Raw genomic sequence first — 19,168 nt, forward strand, 5'->3', positions numbered from 1 at the left:
TGGTTTAACCAGAGGGTGCACAGCAGTCACACATCAGCATTAGTTCAAATCACAATTCAAGCTGTGCTGTTCCTGACCCGCTGTCATTCATTCCTTCACCATACACCCTGTCTGGTTTTCCTTACCAACTATCTGTCGCCATTATTTGGCGGACAAAGGTGAAGGGTGTGAAAACATTTACTGTAACCATCTTTTGGTGTAGGCTTCAGCGTTGCCAGATGTACAATAATTATCGTATTTGTATGATCATTTTGCCCTCTGTACAATGTTTGATCAATAATGCCCATAAGTGCCATAAAGTACGATAATTTGAGCATTTTGTGACGCTTACAATTTGTAGTTCATTTTGATAGTAGGCTATTACAAAAATGTCACACTGATGGACTTATGGGCACATACTGTACACCCTTCCACGCATCATAGCTACGTCAGGTTGCTTTAAAAAAAAAAAAAGAACCGGCCAAAATCAAAAATGATGACACAGGTTAAATAAAAAATAAATGCCAAAATGAATTCATAAATTTAAAAGTAATAAAATAAATACAAAAATAAACAGAATGGTAAATAAATAAACCTATTTGTTACGATAATTTTAAGCCTCTGGTACGATAGTTTAACATTTCCCATTTTGCAACGCTGGTGAGCTTTCCTTGTGTGTCCTAAAGTAGTGTGTGTTTCTCCAATGCACAGTGTGTGTATGCGTGTGTGTGTGTGTGTGTGTGTGTGTGTGTGTGTGTGTGTGTGTGTGTGTGCGTGCATGCGTGCGTGCGTGCGTGCGTGCGTGCGTGCGTGCGTGCGTGCATGCATGCTTCTGTGCGTGTGTGTGCTTGCATTTGCATCCAGAGTATGTGTCTGTATGTGTGTGGGTCTAACTGCCTACCTTCTTATCCAGTTTACGCCCACTCAGGGTCAAAGTGATGATTCTGTTGTCAGACAGCTCCTGAGCTGTTATCTAAAATAACATTACAGCACAACATTAGCTGCAGCAAAAGTACTGCCAACTATTAAAATTCACATCAACATCAGCAGGTACAGCAGCAACAATAACAGTTGTCAATAACACGAACAGCAGCAGCCTCAAAAACATCTTGATCATCACTGTCATCATCAACAATAGCAAACATCCCATTATAGTGAACAACGGCGGCTGCATCCACATGACCAACAACCTTTGATAACACGGTACAGTGTGTCTGAGTGTGTGTCATGAGGAGAGACAGAAATAAAGTTTAAGATACAGAGAGAGTACTGATTCTTACCATAATGGATCCTTTGCCAGCTGGCTTTCCATTGGCTAAGATCAACGGTCTGTGAAGTTTCTTGTTGGACACAATCTAGTGGACAATTTAAGACATACACAGAGGCAATGAATCTATTAAGAGAAAACACAAAACTAAAGAAATATGAACCACTGAACATATTTATTCTAGCTTATCCTACTCCTCAAAAATGTGGAAGTGTGTTCCCAACTTTGAGCAATGAATAGCAGTCTGATCACGAATGAGACTTTGGGCTGGTGTTTAAAATAGCCGGCAATAGCGACCAGAAGTTTAAAGATTAAACCGGAAATGGAACAAATAAAAATTAAAATGGATAGACCACGTAAGGTCAATACATTGTATGGCAACTTATACTCTGTCATCCTATTTAATACAGAACCAACTTTGAACTGAGAAAGGAGAAATCATTCCATACCACCCCCAGTGTACAAATGAATTCTCCCAGGAAGTCATGTTCGTAGAGCTGTGTGGCACACTTGTCTTCATCGAACATGGCAAAGCGAAGCTTCTGGATTTCCTCAAAGTGGTAGTCCACTTGAAACTTCACCCCAAACACTGGATTCAAGTTGTTCACAGCTGTTTCAGTGCGGCTGAGCTAAAAGACAAGAAACAATAAGAAAGACTTTTAAAGTAAAAAAAAAAAGCATTTAAACCATAGACTGTATATAAAGTTGGACGACATGACAGCTACTCAAAAGTGAAGCCAAAACATCTGGATCGCCCCCTGGTGGCTGGCTGTAGTATTGGTCATTAATACCACTACCTGGATGTTAGCGGATGGGATATGGGTCAAACTAAAACGTCAAAGTACACGTCAAATAAAACTTTTCCCTGGGATGGTTTCTGTCACTTTAGGTAGTTCTTATCACGCTGATGTTTGTTCAAGTGTTCATTTTTCTGATAAGTTTGGTTTTAATTAGATATTTGATGCTATAAAAATAGGTTGAGACATCATGATTGACTCGGGAATTGTACAAAGAGAGGAGATGAAACTTTAACTTTCCACAATCGTCACAAGTCTGTGTAATAGATTAGTAATAGTTAGTTGTGTTGTTGTTCTATACATACAGTCTATGATTTAAACACATGCAATTCAAGTGAACTGTGGTTGTACCTGTGCATCCAGTGGAACGGTGAGGTTCACTGAAAAGGCACCAATAAGAGTCTGTTCTTCAGTTTGAACTTTTAACATCAACCCGCCCAGGGACTGTGGATAACAATTAGCCATTTAACTAAATCTGTCAAGTTTAAATCAAATTGTTCATGTTTACATGCACACTAGTACACTGTAAGTCGTATCCTGGCTGTGATCATATTCAAGATATTATGTTTAAATGGAAAACAGAGTTGTATCAATGGAAACCTGGTTATATCATCCCATTATTCTAACATTATGCAGCTTTCTGATTGTGTCAGTGCAGGCTTGTCTCTGACTCCTCCCCACCCAGCATCTCTCTGTACCATACTGTCACTTCTATCCTGAGTTGAGGATGATCCCACTTTAGTGTCTGGCTGCCTGGAGTCTACTGCATTTAACACTCTGCTGGATTTAGCGTCTCCGTCTTATCACCAGTAATGAACTACAAGAGCCACAAGTGATGAAATGTTAAAATGACTGTGCTTAAAGACTCCACTGTGCAATGTAATGTAAAAGCTGGCCAGCACTGCTGAAACAACGTCCAGAACGCATCAGAACTGTATAAAAAAGTGTGAAGAGGTCAAGGTTGAATAAATGCAATATCCCAACGATATTAATACGAAAGAATGAATTCAATATTTGTAGGCACCCCATTATTAGCAGCTGTGTTTTTAATCATTTGTGCGCATAAATTTGTTTTCTTTCTTCAAGAAACCTGGCAGGTGCTCTAGTTCTCCACCAAGGCGTGAAAAACAAGACAAAGAGTTTACCCCCGCTCTGTGAGGCTGTATTTTTTCTTAATATATCCGTGGTACTGTGGTGATTTGAGCTTAATGCTAACGTCAGCATGCTAACATGTTCACGATGAGAGTAAAAATAACATGCTAATTAGCACAAAACAAACTACAACTGAAACTGGTGGGAATGTCATTAGTTTTACATGTATTTGGTCATAAACCAAAGTATTAGAAAAGTTAAAATTTTGACCTGATGCGGGCGCTAGCTGGAAAATCAGAGGATCACCAAATATATTACAATGCATCCTGAGGACAATCCAACAATTGTTGAGAACAGCGCAAAACATGTTGGTCTCTAGCTGCTATATTCCCGAGTTAATTGCTAACTTTGTCTGTCCGGCCATGAGGTGCTGGGCAGGTAATGAAAACAGTTTGGTGAAAGTGCACAATGGTGACATCGACATGGTAAATATACTGTAAAACCAAGCCAAAGAGATAAAAAAAGACCAAAAGACTCAGAATCTTACAGAGTGATTTGATTCAATGTTAAAATAATAATAATAAAAAGATTAATATAGGTTAACGTTTAACCTTCAACTTAATTTGTCCATGTCCTCAACTACTTTTCCCAGGTGGATCCAGCTTTGAGGTATTACAAGTGCTGAATTCTGATGGCCCCAAAAAATAGCCCGGACAGTACACAGACCGATTAGAGTGTGTGGGAGTCTGTAAGAGCACTGTGAGAGTCATGTTATTTGCACTGGGTCCTCTAAACCAGGTGGTTGGATGACTAATAACTCACTGGCCGAGCTACTCTCCAGTCTGACTCACCCTGAACACACTGCATAGTGTGTTTATCCACCATTAGATGAGGTCAGTATACGTCTAGCCTGTCACCACTTCTGAATTTAAGTGAATATAAAAAGCATTTTTGAATGGTCATTGCACTGGTAGACCGGAGTTGCCATGAAATGTCAAAACTGAATTGCATCTGTGCTTCTGCTGATTAACAAGCACTAAACAAAGCACTTTACTTTGTTTGTTGTCATATTCAATTACAGTGTTCGGTGATGTGGCGTTTCAGTGTTTGGAGATGAGTGTTAAAAATTGCCAAGTGCTAAATTTAAGTGAGCTGATTTGAACGAGCTCACACACAGAATAAAAGTGCTACTACTTAGCTACTACTAGTGGTCCTTTTTAGAGGCGTGCCATTAATGATGGTCGGTCGATCCACCACTTTGGTCCAGACCAAAACATCTCAACAACTACTTGATGGGTTGCCATGACATTTTTTGTGGACATTCCTGATCTGCCAAGAGGATGAATCGTACTGACTTTGGTAAACCCCTGACTTCTCTTTTAGTGCCACAATGATGTAGACATTTGTGGTTTAAGTTAAACATTTTGAAAACTATATTATAATATTTCATAATATAAATCCATTATAATTTATTCAGGGGGAGGGAGGGGCATGTCTTTTTATTATTTAAATCTGCATTCATATATTGGTCATTAAACATCTGTTTGTCTTTTAAAATATTCCAATAGTTTGGTTTATGACCAAATACCTGCAAAATAATGACATTCCAATTTGCCTTAGGTGTACTTTGTGTTTTGTGCCAATTATCAAATATTAGTATGCTAACAAGCTAAAGCAAGATGGTGAAAATGGTAAAACAGTACACCTACTAAACAGCTGCATCTCAGTATGGTGAAATCTGTATTTAGCTCAAAGCATCGCTGTGCCTATAAGTACAGCCTCACAGAGCCCAGCATCGTTGTAATCTGCTTTTCCAAGCTCCAAGGCTTTTATACACTCTAACTTTTATTGAAGGCACTTGGGGAATGTAGAATTTCAATTTCCCTGCTTTATTCACCAACTTCCACTTCACGGCCCGTTCAGTGGACACTAGTTCTCTCACACGCGGTACATCAGGAGTTGGTTTTGCTGCTTACAATGTAGCTGCTCTCCTCCCCCTTTCATCTTCTTTGTTCATTCATTCTTTTTTTATTTTCCTCTATTGTGCAGCTCAACTGTTTGCACTGACTCACAGTGGAAAATATACATCACTTTGTCCTGATTAATCTGTCATCAGTCAGCTGAAAATCTCCACTGTTGTTTGACATGAGATTTCGTCAGTGTTTTCACTTTTAGTATACAGTAGTATCAAATAACTGTATAGGCATAAGGTACTTCTATAAAATATACCTTTTACATGTCATTACTTTTAAAAAATATGTTACATTTCTCTGACAAATTATTACTGAAGAACTAAGAGACAGGCTACAGACCTACTTCAGAGGGAAAAGGGTTTTAACTTCAGCCTGGTAACAGTGCTTACAGCACTTATCCATCTGTCTGACGCATGGGAAGAGAGCAAAGGAGTATGACTGCACTTTGTGGCTTAAAAACTGATATTGGTGCGGCATCATGGCAGCCCGGCAGGCTCAAGTGCATGTCTCATATTTGTGTGACTGGATTTGAAGCTGGCTCACCGGACTATGGAAATGAATCAGACCCTTGTGGCACTTCATCCATTTTCTAGCCTCTTTTTTTTCTCCGTACATGTTTACTATCGGATAAAAAGAAAACAAAAAAATAGAAGCCAACAAAACAGGCAACTGAAACAAGCCTTTTCCTCTGAGATACAAATGGTGGAATAATAACAATATGAACAGCTGGATGCAACAATAGCTTACCGCAGGGTTATGATAACAAGAATGTCTTAACACTGTAGTCAAACCTGAAGAATAAATATCACACAACCTTCAATAACATCATGTGCTCTGCCATCTCCTTTATGAGCACACTCTTTCCCATTGTTTGTCGGTAGGGCTTATTCGTTGATTCGCAATTCTTTGGGGTTGGCTGGTGTTGACTGGAAAGTTGTTTGACTGCTCAAAACTATCTGCAAATGTTTAAAGTGAGGTCGAGCATGGATGTGATTGTTATAGTCCTAAAGCTTAATTCACACTTTGTCTGTGTGTAAAAGGACTTTTGTGACTATGGTAAATGTGTGTGTGTGTGTGTGGCTTAGAGCTAAGTGTGTACATCCGTGTGGGAATTTAAAAATTGTTAATAACCAGTATGAATATCATGAGTATGAGTATAGTTTCTGTGTCTAGTGTTTAATAGATGGAGAGACATCAGAGCTGAACAGCTCAATGCTAGGAGGTTGAATCAAAGGGACGAGCCCAAATGGTTTCAAAGACTCACACATCAGAGAACTTGCTGTTAAAAATGAATCACTTGGACAATCAGTATAATTGCAGTTACAGTGTTTCAACAACAGGTGCCTACGACACCTTAACACTAAAACCCGTTGCTTATTCACTAGGGCTCTCCCCTCTTATGCCGGATACACACTACACGAGAATCAAGCCGAGTTTGGTCCCGATTCCCCCCTCCCGACTAGGCTTGTCGCAGTAGTCGGTGTTATCAGTGTTACACGGTGGTCGGGCACACACCGATTACTTTACGTACGAACCGCCCCCACCGACGTTTTGATTTTTTTACAGAAATAAAACCCATTTACTTCATTTTGGCGTATCAGCGCCATGTTATCAATACAAAGTCGGACGATGGATGCTGTAAACTGACCGTGAATGCATCTGCTCCATACAGAGTCTCAGCTCAGAGCAGAAGGTGTCATATTTCACACACACAAGACGAGAGAGAGTTGACAGACAAGATGACGCGAAGCAAAAAGCAAAAGCGCCTATTTGGCAATATTTCAGATTTAAACCCAACACTATAAGGGAACCATAACGTTAATGAGATAATCGCCATGCGGAGGACAGAGCGGTCACAGCCGGTGTGCGCTCATTAAGCTAACTTCCCTTAGAAGCTCCATTTAAATGTGTATGATAAAGCAGAAATATCATTGAAAACATGGTTCAATATCACCAAAACGGATTCCAGCAAATGACATTACAAGGCTACATAAGGCTGCACTAAAGATGTGATTTTGAACCCCACTGAGTTTACCATCCCTACAGTACATGGTACAACATCACATTGAATGTGAGTTCTCACTTGCAGTGTTACAGGCGTATATCTGTGTCTATGACATGTGTTGAGATTAGTTTTACAAGGATTTACAATTGGGAGAGAAAAAAAAAATTGAAGGAATTTAGAAAAAAGCCAAAGCAGTCTGCAAACTGGGTGCCACGTCATTTACATAGCTGAGATCCATATTTCTGTAGGCCTATCATGGTCTTTAAAGCCTCTCTAACACCAGCTTCAGCTGCTATCATAATTCCCCATCATGGTTTCATTCATTCACCACTTTCCCTCAATCTCCTCTTGTTCAATCTCACTTCCTTTTTCTATCTGTCGCTCACTCACGTTGTCATCTCAGTCTCTCTCTCCTCCTTCTCGATCCTCTCTTTCTATCGCTAATTTTCCCCTCCACCCTTTTCTCATCTCCCTCTCTCACACCTCCTCTCTCTCACACTCTTACCCCCTCTCTCTCTCTCTCTCTCTCTTTCCCCCTGTAGGACCCAGCTGCTTCTCACACCTCCATCTCACAAGACAGACGAAGATAGACAGAAAGTGAGAGAGACAGAGAGGGGAAGTCTGGTGACAGAAATGAGAAAGACAATCGGAGAAAGGGGGGGAGAGAGAGAAAACAAAGCTAACAGGAGGGGGGATCAGAGAAAGTGAGAAAGCCGGGATGTGAGAGAAAGAGCAGGCTGCGGATAATATCCGAGAAAAGGTTCGGGTCTCATTTCGCCTCCTCCATCGTTCCCTCACTCCAGGAGCACTAAGCTTTTGTTTCCCTTCCCGTTGCCATAGTAACCGTTGGCAATTTCACATCGGAGCCAGATGCCCTGCTGACCGACAGCTAGCTACAACCCGAGGCACTCGCCTACACACACACACACACACACACACACACACACACACACACACACACACACAGACACAGACACATACAAAAAAGCTAGTTTGCCCTGTTGACCAGCTGTTCGCTACAGAAAGCCTTGAAGCAGCAGCCTACACACACCAAAACTTCATCACCATGTTCCTTTTAATTTTTCTATGAAAATACTGTGTATCATACATTCACACCACATCTTTTTCACAGAATTAAAGCGAAGGGATAAGGCTCCCCAAATAGAAAACACAAAATAGAAAGTGCCTGGACTCAACTCAACTGCTGATTGATGCAGCACCACTGAAAAGCTCTATGTATCAAACCTGTGGTCAAGTGTTGTTTAAATATAATCAATTCTGATTGTAGTTCTGACAGCGCTCATTAATTTAGATTCTTAACTAATCCTGGTTTCGATCTTCTATTCCAGCTTATTCTGTGCAGGGTTGTCAGGGAGCAGAGCCAGTTCCAGCACACATTGGGGCAAAAAGTGGGTTACATCCTTGATAGGTTGTTAGTCCATCACCGGGCTAAAGCGGTAGTCACACCACAAAGTGACATTTGCTCGTCCATCCAAAATAGGTGGGGCCGGAAGCTTGGTGACATAGTGACTACTCAAAGGGTTAGTTGGTGAACTGCCGTAGCTGGTGAGCTAACCATTTACATGAAAGCCAGCTCGGCCGGACTAGCGCTGGTCACTCTCTCAGTCTCTCTCGGAGCGTCTCTCTATTTTCTCTCTAGTTTTCTATGGCCCATGCCATTTCGTTCAATACAAAGTTATTAAATTGGGAAACTAAAGCTCTATAACCTAACCAATATCGGAACTTCCGGTCGGATGACGGATAAGCCTCTAGGGGAAAGGGGCTATATTTTGGGGGTTCCAGTGTAGCCAGCGGATATCCAGGCAAAGACTTCCTCTTCCGTGCGCTGCTCATTGTTTACAGTCCGATTACCAACTTGAGAGGCAATAATGGAGTTGGAGTTGAGAGAGGATGTGTACGACCGACTGTTTCACAAGTAGCCAGTTTATAAGCTAAATTTAAACCAATAAAAAGATAAATCGTCGTTGGACGATAGACGATGGGTTCTGAGATTGCATTTCGGCCAATGCGTTCCGCCTCTTTTGCTCTCCACACGTACTGTTTACCAGCATTCAACTAAAAGCCTCCTCGAACGTGATTGTTCGATACTACTCGGACTACAAATGGAAACCACAACGCTTCCGGTACCGAAATTTTGTGCCGTTGCCTACAGATTCTACATATAAATGCAGAATCTGGTCATAGAGATTACGACCTAACAAGCTTGCTAACTAGTTGTTAGCAAACTTGTTAGAGTAGCTCGATCGCTAACAGGAAAATAAGTTCACACAGTTAATTCAAAAGATGTATTCGTACCATCAACTCCTGTCTAATAACAGCCTGCTAACGGTTCCTAATTTGTGGAAGAGTTTTTACTCCGACAGAGGAGGTTAAATAAAAGTGAATGGTGTAACACAGCTAATAATCTATGATAGCTTCCTCCATTTTGGACTCTAAGGCTCTTTGTCCCCGTCAAGATGGCTTACTATTGGTCAACGGCATGAATATGCTTGCCAAGTTGAACTCTACGTGGAACGATTTCTCAGTTAATTTCACCTCCTCAATCGGATGCACTAATTCATTGGAATGAATTGATTTTGCCGTGAAATTTCATCGCTGGTGTGACCAAGCCTTTAACCTGCATGTCTTTGGACTGAGGCAGCAAACACTTGGAAGAAGTCCAACACAACCAAGCAATAATTTACTTTTGATCATTAACTAAGCCTTGAATTTTGAGGGGGAATTCATTACCTTTCTGGTGGACAATATAATGAACACTTAAAGAGGCTTGAAAGCTATGAACACCCACACAGGTGTTTTCAGTTACTGCAGCTGTAGTTGTCCTGCCCTAACAGGTGCAATAAAGCTAACAGGAGAGACAGGGACATGCCAGTGAAGCACAGACTGTATATGACTGCCCACACAGTCCTGAGAGGAGGTCTAATCAGACAAAATAATCATAACCACGTGTGGCTTTACCATGGGTGTGCAGGGGCTTTAAGTGCACTTTTGATTGCTAGTTCTGGTCCACCGTGTTACTGTAACTGCCAGTTTCCATTCATGTCAACATCCCAGTTATGATTATGACCACACCGCAAAGCCAAAAAAAGCATGGGTGCTTCATATCAGCCAAGGTCCATCATCAAAGGTTCTTAAACTCAAATTTAAGTGATAGAGCTATACTGTCAGTATTGTTACCCCTCACATGAGCAACTCTGCAATCATACAACCATATAGAGTTTTGTGCTGAAGTAAACGTTCAGTCGTCTTAAACATGGGAATCATCCATCCCATATAATGTGAACAATGTTGACAAGAATCTTGTGTGGTTTTCAGCAGTTTACATAAAAATTAGGGCTGTCAAAGTTAACACAATAATAACGTGTTAACGCACATCCGTTTTAACAGCACTAATTTCTTTAACGCATTAACGCAACTTGAGATTTTTAGGTTGTAGTGGGCTTAGTTTTAATGGGCTAAGTGTAAACACTGGCATCATATAAAAGTAAAAAACCTAATGAATCCATTGGTACCAACCATGTCAAACTAGCATGTCGCAAAGGAGGCTAATAATACTCCTAAATTATGCTACATTTTGTCGAGAAAGAAATGGCATGGCCAAATAAATATATACATACATTTGCATAAAGCAGCATATTTACCCACTCCCATGTTGATAAGATTATCAAATACTTGACAACTCTCCCTTTAAGGTACATTTTGAAGAGATAAAAAATGTGCGTTTAATTTGCGATTCATCATGATTAACTATGGACAACCATGCGACTCATCGCAATTAACTATTTTAAAAATAAATAAATAGTGAACAAAATAGCAAGGTTTAACTGTGCAACCTAAAAGACAAATTGTGTACTGAATTTGTGCGTGTTTGTACAAACCATAGACTGTATAGTTTAAAATAAAAGTCTTTTTACTTGTCGGCTGACATATACACTAATACAGATATAGCTGCAATAAGTTAAAATCGGCCCATTATGGAACCTACTCGTGGAACTTTATATCATTAACTTGGCAACCCTAATGGCGTCTGCGCGGTGCCAGACCAACGTTGGAAGAACGCTCATAAATGTTGCAACATCCTACTGGGCTCAGCACGCCGGGGCTCATGCCAGATGGTCAAGACATCATGAGTGTGGATCTGGCTCACAACATATAATGTCGGCAAAGGAACATAGACAACAAACAAAATCCTTTAGTCTTTCTTTGCTAGAGGAGCCAGCATGGTGGACGCGACCTTGAAAGCACTTCTGACACTTTTAACATTTTCCATCCTCCCTTCAATCTTCTTTTTATTTATGCCTCCCTTTTATCCTCTTCTCTCCACCTCCCTGGAGTTGAAGCAAACAGCACGGAGAAGCACCAGAAATGGGTTTGACTCCCTATGATCCGAACACTAATATATTATCTCACTGTTCAGCCTTTTCTCCTCAATCTGCCATTTTCATCCCCCTGCTGATTTATTCTCCATTGTTCCACCTGTTTTGTGAAAACAAAACATGCCTCTTCTTCACTCCTGTACCTTTCTCTAATATATCTCCTCCTCCACATCTCTCTCACCATCTGTCAGTTTTTTCTCTTATCCCATCATCCCTCCATCCTTACCTCCACCCAGTTTCCATCCACCTCATGGAAGAGAACACAGAACGGGTCTGACTTGGAGGCTACATCTCGGTCCAGCAGGCTGGTGGCGGTGACGGACAGCTCCACCCGAGTGACGCAGTGCTGAGGTCCAACACTTCGTGTCTGGCCCTCAGTGGTTGAGCCTAGAGTGTAGGCCATGGTCTGAGGTCACAGTTAATTACCCTGGAGGAAAGAAAACAGAGGAATAAGTAGAATAAACTTTAGTTTCATACATGCTCACACTGGCTGTTTCTTGGCACAGTGGTGCTTTGAGCTACATGCATAAGTATGCAAACATTCTTATGTGTAATTATAGCTTAGTGTGTTACATAGACTGTATAAAGATGGACGACATGATAGCTCCCCAAAAGTGAAGCCAAAACATCTTGATCGCCCCCTGGTGGCTGGCTGCAGTCCCGTCCCCTCCATATTAGCAGATGGGACATGGGCTAAACTAAAAAATCAAAGTACACGTCAGATACATTTTTCCCAAAGATGGTTTCTGTCATTTTAGGTAGTTCTTAACACGCTGATATTTGTTCTAGTGTTAATTTTTTCTGATAAGTTTGGTTTTAATTTCTTATTTGATGCTATTAAAGGGGAATGAGGTGTGATGACTGACAGCTGCTCTGAGTGAAGCAGTCGGGCAGCCGGAGGCTCGGGAATTGTTCGAGAGAGGAGATGTAACTTCAACTTTCCATAACTGTCTCGAGTCTGTGTAATAGAACATGTGTCAGTTTGATCATAAATGTAGTTATAGAGCTATTATGGTTAGTTGTTGTGTCTCTCTAGCCAAACAGCTACTGGGGATGCTATTGTAGCAGCTAGATGGCTTGCGCTAACAAGCTGCGGCTGTGCTCGGTCCGTGATTGGCTAGGGTGGTTGGATGGGACCTTCATACCGCGGCTCCAGCCCCCTGATCACTACTAAGCAGACTTTGGCTCCAAATGACATCAAAATCTCAAGATGGCAGCTCCCGTATCCGGGATATTTTGGCTGCACTTTTGTACAGTGTGAGGAAGTAGAGACGCGTCGTCCATCTGTATACAGTCAATGGTGCGTTACTGCAGCATGCTAATATTTGGTAGCACTAAACAGAAAGTAAAGCAGAAGCTGGTGGGAGTGTTATTAGTTTTGCAGGTATTTGGTCATAAACCATTGGATTAGCTGCATTACTAGCTTTCATTATCAATTAATCAAAAGATTCCTTTTTTTGAACAGTAAAAAATTAAAAATGCCCATCACAACGTCCTAGAGAGCAAGGAGTGACCAACAGCCCAAAACCCCAAAATATTCACTTTAGTAAAGAAAGGCTGAAGAAAAGCAGCAAATCCTCACATTTAAGAACCTGGAACTATCAAATTCAGTATTGTTGCTTGAAAAATGAGTAATCCATTATCAAAATAGTTATGGACATGTAATTGGACATAATATGTCCAATTACATGTCCATAACTATTTTGATTACAAATTTGGCCTTATGATGGCGCTAGATCAAAAGTTAAGGGATCACCAAACTTATTACAAATAGTCCTGAGTTCCTGAGGGGAACTGTCTGTACCGAACCGAACTTGTCAAGACATTTCACTCAAAATATCAAGCTGATAACGCCAGAGGAAAAAATTCGGGGATCCCCAAAGTCAGTTGGACACATCCTCTGGGAACCATGAATGTCTGAACAAATTTTTAATTCCAATCTGTCTAGTAGATGTTGAAATTTGTATAACTGAGAACTTTGACCTGCTAGTGGCACTAAATGAAAAGTCATGGGATCGCCAAAATCAGAAGACTTCATCCTCTGGGGACCATGAATGTCTGTACCAAATGCCATGTCAATCCGTCCTGTGGCTGTTGAGATGTTACAGTCTGGACTGTAATATGGGCGGACCGACCAACAGACATTGCCACTTATATCGCCATGCCGCTAACAAAAAAAACCCACAAAACTAAAACACAGTACAAACACAGAAACATGGTGGCACAGAGCAAGACATGAAATCAAACATTAAAAGCAGTTTATTACCAACATACCATCTCTGCATCTACCAACATACAGGAGTGGATTTGTTTACTAATGTTCAACTAATTTAGGCTTTTAAAAGGCTGAGGAACCCATGAAGCTTAGTAAAGCTGTCGACACATGATCAGCGGTAAAATCACTCTGCGTTGGCAGTGCCATTGTTTTCGTATGGGGAGAGCGGTGTCGCCCAACTAGGTGGAAGCACTACCCTTGGCGTGGCGCCGCCGAGCACTGCGCTCAAAGTTCAAATTATTTCAACTTTGACCTTATTTCCGGCGCTGACCTTTCAAAGCGCAACCAATGAAAACAGCTGCACCTGTTGTTGTTGCCTAGAAACAGTGAATGGCGTTCCTTGCGCTCTTTTTGGGGAGATATTTACCTGCTGCCTCTGCAAGTCTCTGCGCCCTACCTCGCAGTGAGTGAAGAGCAAATCTCTTATCATGTGAAAGAAGCTTCAGACGCCGACCATGTCCTGCAACTTCCTCAATTCGAGTCCAGCCCAGGCCTCTCCTTCTCTCCCTCATTTCCTGTTATCTCTGTACTGTCTATAATTAAGGCTTAAAAAGGCTCAATTTGCTCTGAAAAATTGATTTTAAAAAAGTACCAATTTGTTTGTGTAGATACGATTTTTGTTGATATTTTAACTGTCGTAAAATAAAAAAAGAATTGCCATAATAAACTGCACAAAAATATCACAAAAACTTTAGTAACCTGTGGTCAGACGTTTCTATAATATAATATAAAGAATTATAGCACAATCTCTGTGAATTGAACTGTACTGTAGGTTGTTGTTTACATACACGGTGATGGCTGGTGTCCAGGATAACATGCAGTTACTCGTTAGGGGTCTTACGTAACACTTTACAGGAGCAAGTGTGGGTTATGTGTGTCTTACACCGACAGCCGACAAAATCATAAATTACTGGAAACACCACTGCAGGGAGAAAATAAGATGCTACGGTAGCAACACACTGGGTGTCCGTATCTGTTGCCAGGCAGAGTGTGCATTTCCCTACAGAAATCAGAGATTTACAGAAGTAGATTATCATAAAATAATGTTGCAAAAGTGTTTGAAATGTGTTGAATTTAGAGAACATTTCAATGTTTATTTCTTTCAGAAAAATAACAAAAAAGAAGGGGAAAAGTACAGAAGTAAGTACTTCACTCCTGTGGTTTTACAGCCCTAAAGACTTCAGTTTAATTAGACTAATGGTACTGTTTGGCTAAAAATACCCACGGAGGAAGATTTAAACAGAGCCGTAAACGCACACGCAGAACGTGAGGCCATGCAGGTTGACCCTGGTGTAGGTCATGGCTGCCCTCTGGAAACCCCAACAATAACCAGTATTAAACCTTACGAACACACACACACACAGATCAAAGTCACCGCAGAACCTCCAAAATGGAGAAGCCTCAGGCAAGGAAAAGAAGGCATGAGAGAAAGACACATGTATGTCTTGAAACACTTTTTGAGCATAATAAAAACTATCGTCTGAACATGTTTTTCTCAGTGATAACTTGTGTCATATTTGAAATAATTTCCTAGAGGCTTTAAGGACAGATAAACAGCACAGCACCTTGTGTCCATAAAGGTGTTTTTGTTCTCAGAGCGGCAAGCTAAAAAGGATGCTGTCTGTTGCTAAGATACTAATGTGTCATAACCAGCGTGCTCCTCCCGGTCTGCTCCTGTGATGTCACACTGGTAGTGGTGATGTACTGAGAATACCAGTGTAATGTTTTCATTCATTTACTCAGCCATTCACAGCTGGTGAAAAGCTCGCTTTGACTTGGCTGAAATACTTTTATTCATTCAGTCATGGATGATGAATGGATGAAATAATTAAAGTATTTATTTCCGAGATGAGCTCGTGAAAATTAAAGACACAAAATGTCTGTTTTGCACCTACCGTTAACAGATACTAATTATGATGTTACAGTGCATGAGGGCAGGTGTTACAGCAGGATATCCTGCCTATAATTGTCAGGAGTGATTATCAGAGCTGTTATCTAGGGGAGAAAAACATTGTGTCATGAGGTCTGTGTTATATTTTGTTCTGGCAATTAAAGTATGTTTTTCCATTATGTGTTTTAGTTCAGCTAGAAACACTAACTTTCAAGGCTGCAGTCAGGAAAAAAAACATAATTTTAATGTCTTTCAAGCTGCTGATGCCATAACCTGCTGAACCATCTCCACTTTAACTATTTACTGCAGCTGCAAACAACCTGGACCTGCTATTAAGACCACATTACCTCCCTTTTAGTCATTATACAAGGACCATTTTGCACTTTGTGATAAGGAGGGTGGAGCAGCACTATACTGTATGTTTGAGTGGTATGCATGGACTAATATATAGCAGGATGATGCACACAGACCTGGCAACCTTGTTCAGGTCCCTATTGTACTGACCCTGCTGAAGACACCCAGTCACACCTCACATCCACACCTTTAAGCCACCTCTCTACAAGACAACAGAGCATAAGAAAGAGAGAAGTGTGACTGGCTGACGAGCAAAGCAGCATGGGAGCTGTTTGATACTTGTTATAATAGCAGAGTGAGCTCTGCACACACAGTCATTAAGTCTAATTACCTGTCCTGTAAGTGGCCAATAGAGATGAATGTAAACAGTAATCATTTAGGGATTTGTAAAATTTAAATTAAACATAAAATTAATTTTAAAAAAACAAACAATAAAGCAGCAACTGTCTCCTTCACACACACACACACACACACACACACACACACACACACACACAGAGAGAAGCTCTGTGTGTTTACAAGGTGTTCAGTAAAATGCCACATCCTTCTTCCGTATTTAACCTCTCTAACCACAGCCCCCATCAGCATCCTCCTCACAGCAAACACCAGCTTTAACTGTTAAAACCTCTACAAATTAATATCAGAGGAACAAAATGTGGAAACTGGTGTCACACTCACCCTCAGTAAATCACGTCCAACTTCTTCAGCCGCTTCTCAGTTGACTATTTCTTTTAACTGCTAATAATAAAATCACCCAAAGCTTCTTTTTTTTAATTATTTCTACCAAAGAGTGAAAACTGTCGTTGCCATGTTTTATCCGGAGTATCCTGCAAGGCGCAACAGTGTGTGAAGGTAAATCATCCTCGTATCCAGCTGGACTCTTGTTCTCTTGTTCTCTTTCTGCTCAGAGCCGCTGAAGGACCGAGCTGCGTCAAGCTGACGACCGGAAGCACCAACAGTTACCCTTACAAAATAAAATGATGCAGAGAGCTTCCTTTTCAAGTGTTTAATGTTTTTTTTAAAAAGTACAACCAGACCAGATATGTCTTTTTTTTTGTTTTTGTCTCACAACTCATATATGCATGTTTTTTTAATAAATAAATATGGAAAATCTATTGTTCCCTGGCAACCTCTTGTGGTTGATACAGGTATAACGACCCGAGTTTTCATTATTTTTCATTATTTATTTATGTATTAATTAATATTATTACATTTTAAATATATTTATCTATTTTTGCATTTATTTATTTATTGCATTTATTTTTTATTAAGTTATTTATTTTTTAAATTTATTTCTTAATTATTTTATGTTTATTTTTAAATGTATTTATGCAAAATTTTCCCTTTCGTAACTAATTGTGTGGTTTTTTTAATGATCAGCAGACTCAAAATAAATATGGAAAATCTATTGTTCCCCTGGCAACCTCTTGTGGTTGATACAGGTTCAACACATTGCAGTGGTAGAAGTATTAAGATATTTTACTTAAGTAAAAGTAGTGTAGTATTAACAAACAAACAAATGCAATTATTTATTTATTTATCTTTGTATAATATCCCTTTTTTATTTACTATTTATTTATTTATTAATTAATATTAATATGATTCAATTTTAAATATATTTATTTATTTTTGCATTTATTTTTTATTTAGTTATTTATTTTTGCATTTATTTCTTAATTATTTTATGTTTATTTTTAAATGTATTTATGCAAAATGTTCCCTCTTGCATTTCACCCCTTATTTATTTACATATTTATTTCTGTATTCTTTTCTTTAGTCTTCCTTAGTATTAAGATATTTAGTATTAACATCAAAATGTACACAAACAAATGCAAATACTCGTTATGCAGCAGAATGGTGCCTCTTAGTGTTATATTTTTACATATTGGATTATTATTACGGATGAATTACTGTTCATGTTTGATGCTGGAGCTGGTGTATGGAGGACGGAATCTGCCAAAATCCAAAATAAATGAATCAATAAATAAATGACCCGATAAATGAATAAATAGGTAATTTTAATGTAGCAAAAATAATATAAAAAATAAATCTAGCCATTAATTCATTGATAAAATGTGACATAAATTTCTATTTTCTGTTTTAATTTGTTTCTTTATTTATTTATCTTTGTATAATATCCTTTTTTTATTTACTTTTGTTTGATTTTCCCTTTTTATTTATTTATGTCTTAATTAGTATTAATATCATTACATTTTAAATATATTTATTTTATTTAGTTATTTATTTTTACATTTATTTCTTCATTATTTTATGTTCATTTTTAAATGTATTTATGCAAAATGTTCCCTTTGAATTTCACCCCTTATTTATTTACATATTTATTTATGTATTCTTTTCTTTATACATTTCTGCCTCATTATGCAAATAAGGGGGCTGTCACGGAGGTTCCGTCCTCCATACTTTATCAGTGGTGGAAAAAGTATTAAGATATTTAGAATTAACATCAAAATGTACACAAACAAATGCAAATACTCGTTATGATGCAGAATGGCGCCTCTTAGTGTTAGGCTATATTATTACTGATGGATTACTGTTCATGTTTGATGCTGGTGGAGATGAAGCTACTTTATTTAGCCTACAGTTGAGTAGTTTTATCCGTAACAATGGATTATAAATTGATCACATATGTTGTATTTAAAACCTTAACCTAAAAGTAACTAGCAACTATAGCTGTCAAATAAATGTATGGAATAAAAAGTACAATATTTCACTCTGACATGTAATGGAGCACAAGTACCTAAAATTGTACAGTACTTGAGTAGATGTACTTAGTTACATTCCACCACTGCACGTTACACACAACAAACACAGATTATTCATATGGACATAAGGAAAACATGTGTACAGTGTTAATGCACTATTGTCTAAAGACAATGATGAGGACAACAGTATTAATGTATTGTTATGAAACCTAAGGGTTACTCTGGGTGTTATTAATTAATTCCATAATAACCTTTCAGCATATTGTAATTCAAGTGTTCTGAAAGATAACTAGACTTCTGCTCCTCCTCATGGCTCTGTTTTCAGGCTTTAAAAAATAATTTCAGAGAGAGAGCGTTCCTATTGGCTGTGCTCTGGTCATGTGACCGCAACATGGCATTCCTTCACCAAATTTCA

At 39.3% G+C, this 19,168-nt stretch overlaps 1 protein-coding gene across 1 annotated transcript in view; it reads right to left on the bottom strand.

Moving 5' to 3' along the window:
* The window catches only part of cpne2 (copine II), a 57,912-nt gene extending 40,918 nt beyond the window's left edge, over positions 1-16,994 (bottom strand). Inside the window, exons 1-5 of the mRNA XM_074632086.1 lie at positions 16,709-16,994; positions 11,737-11,937; positions 1,696-1,875; positions 1,260-1,334; positions 881-952 (exon numbers count right to left, since the gene is read on the bottom strand). Of these exons, the coding sequence (XP_074488187.1) occupies positions 881-952; positions 1,260-1,334; positions 1,696-1,875; positions 11,737-11,913 (504 nt within the window). The 5' untranslated portion in view covers positions 11,914-11,937; positions 16,709-16,994. The remainder of the gene's footprint in view (positions 1-880; positions 953-1,259; positions 1,335-1,695; positions 1,876-11,736; positions 11,938-16,708) is intronic.
* Positions 16,995-19,168: the final 2,174 nt, after the last annotated feature.

Source organism: Sebastes fasciatus, chromosome 4, assembly GCF_043250625.1.
Source record: "Sebastes fasciatus isolate fSebFas1 chromosome 4, fSebFas1.pri, whole genome shotgun sequence".
Classification (NCBI taxonomy): Eukaryota; Metazoa; Chordata; class Actinopteri; order Perciformes; family Sebastidae; genus Sebastes; species Sebastes fasciatus.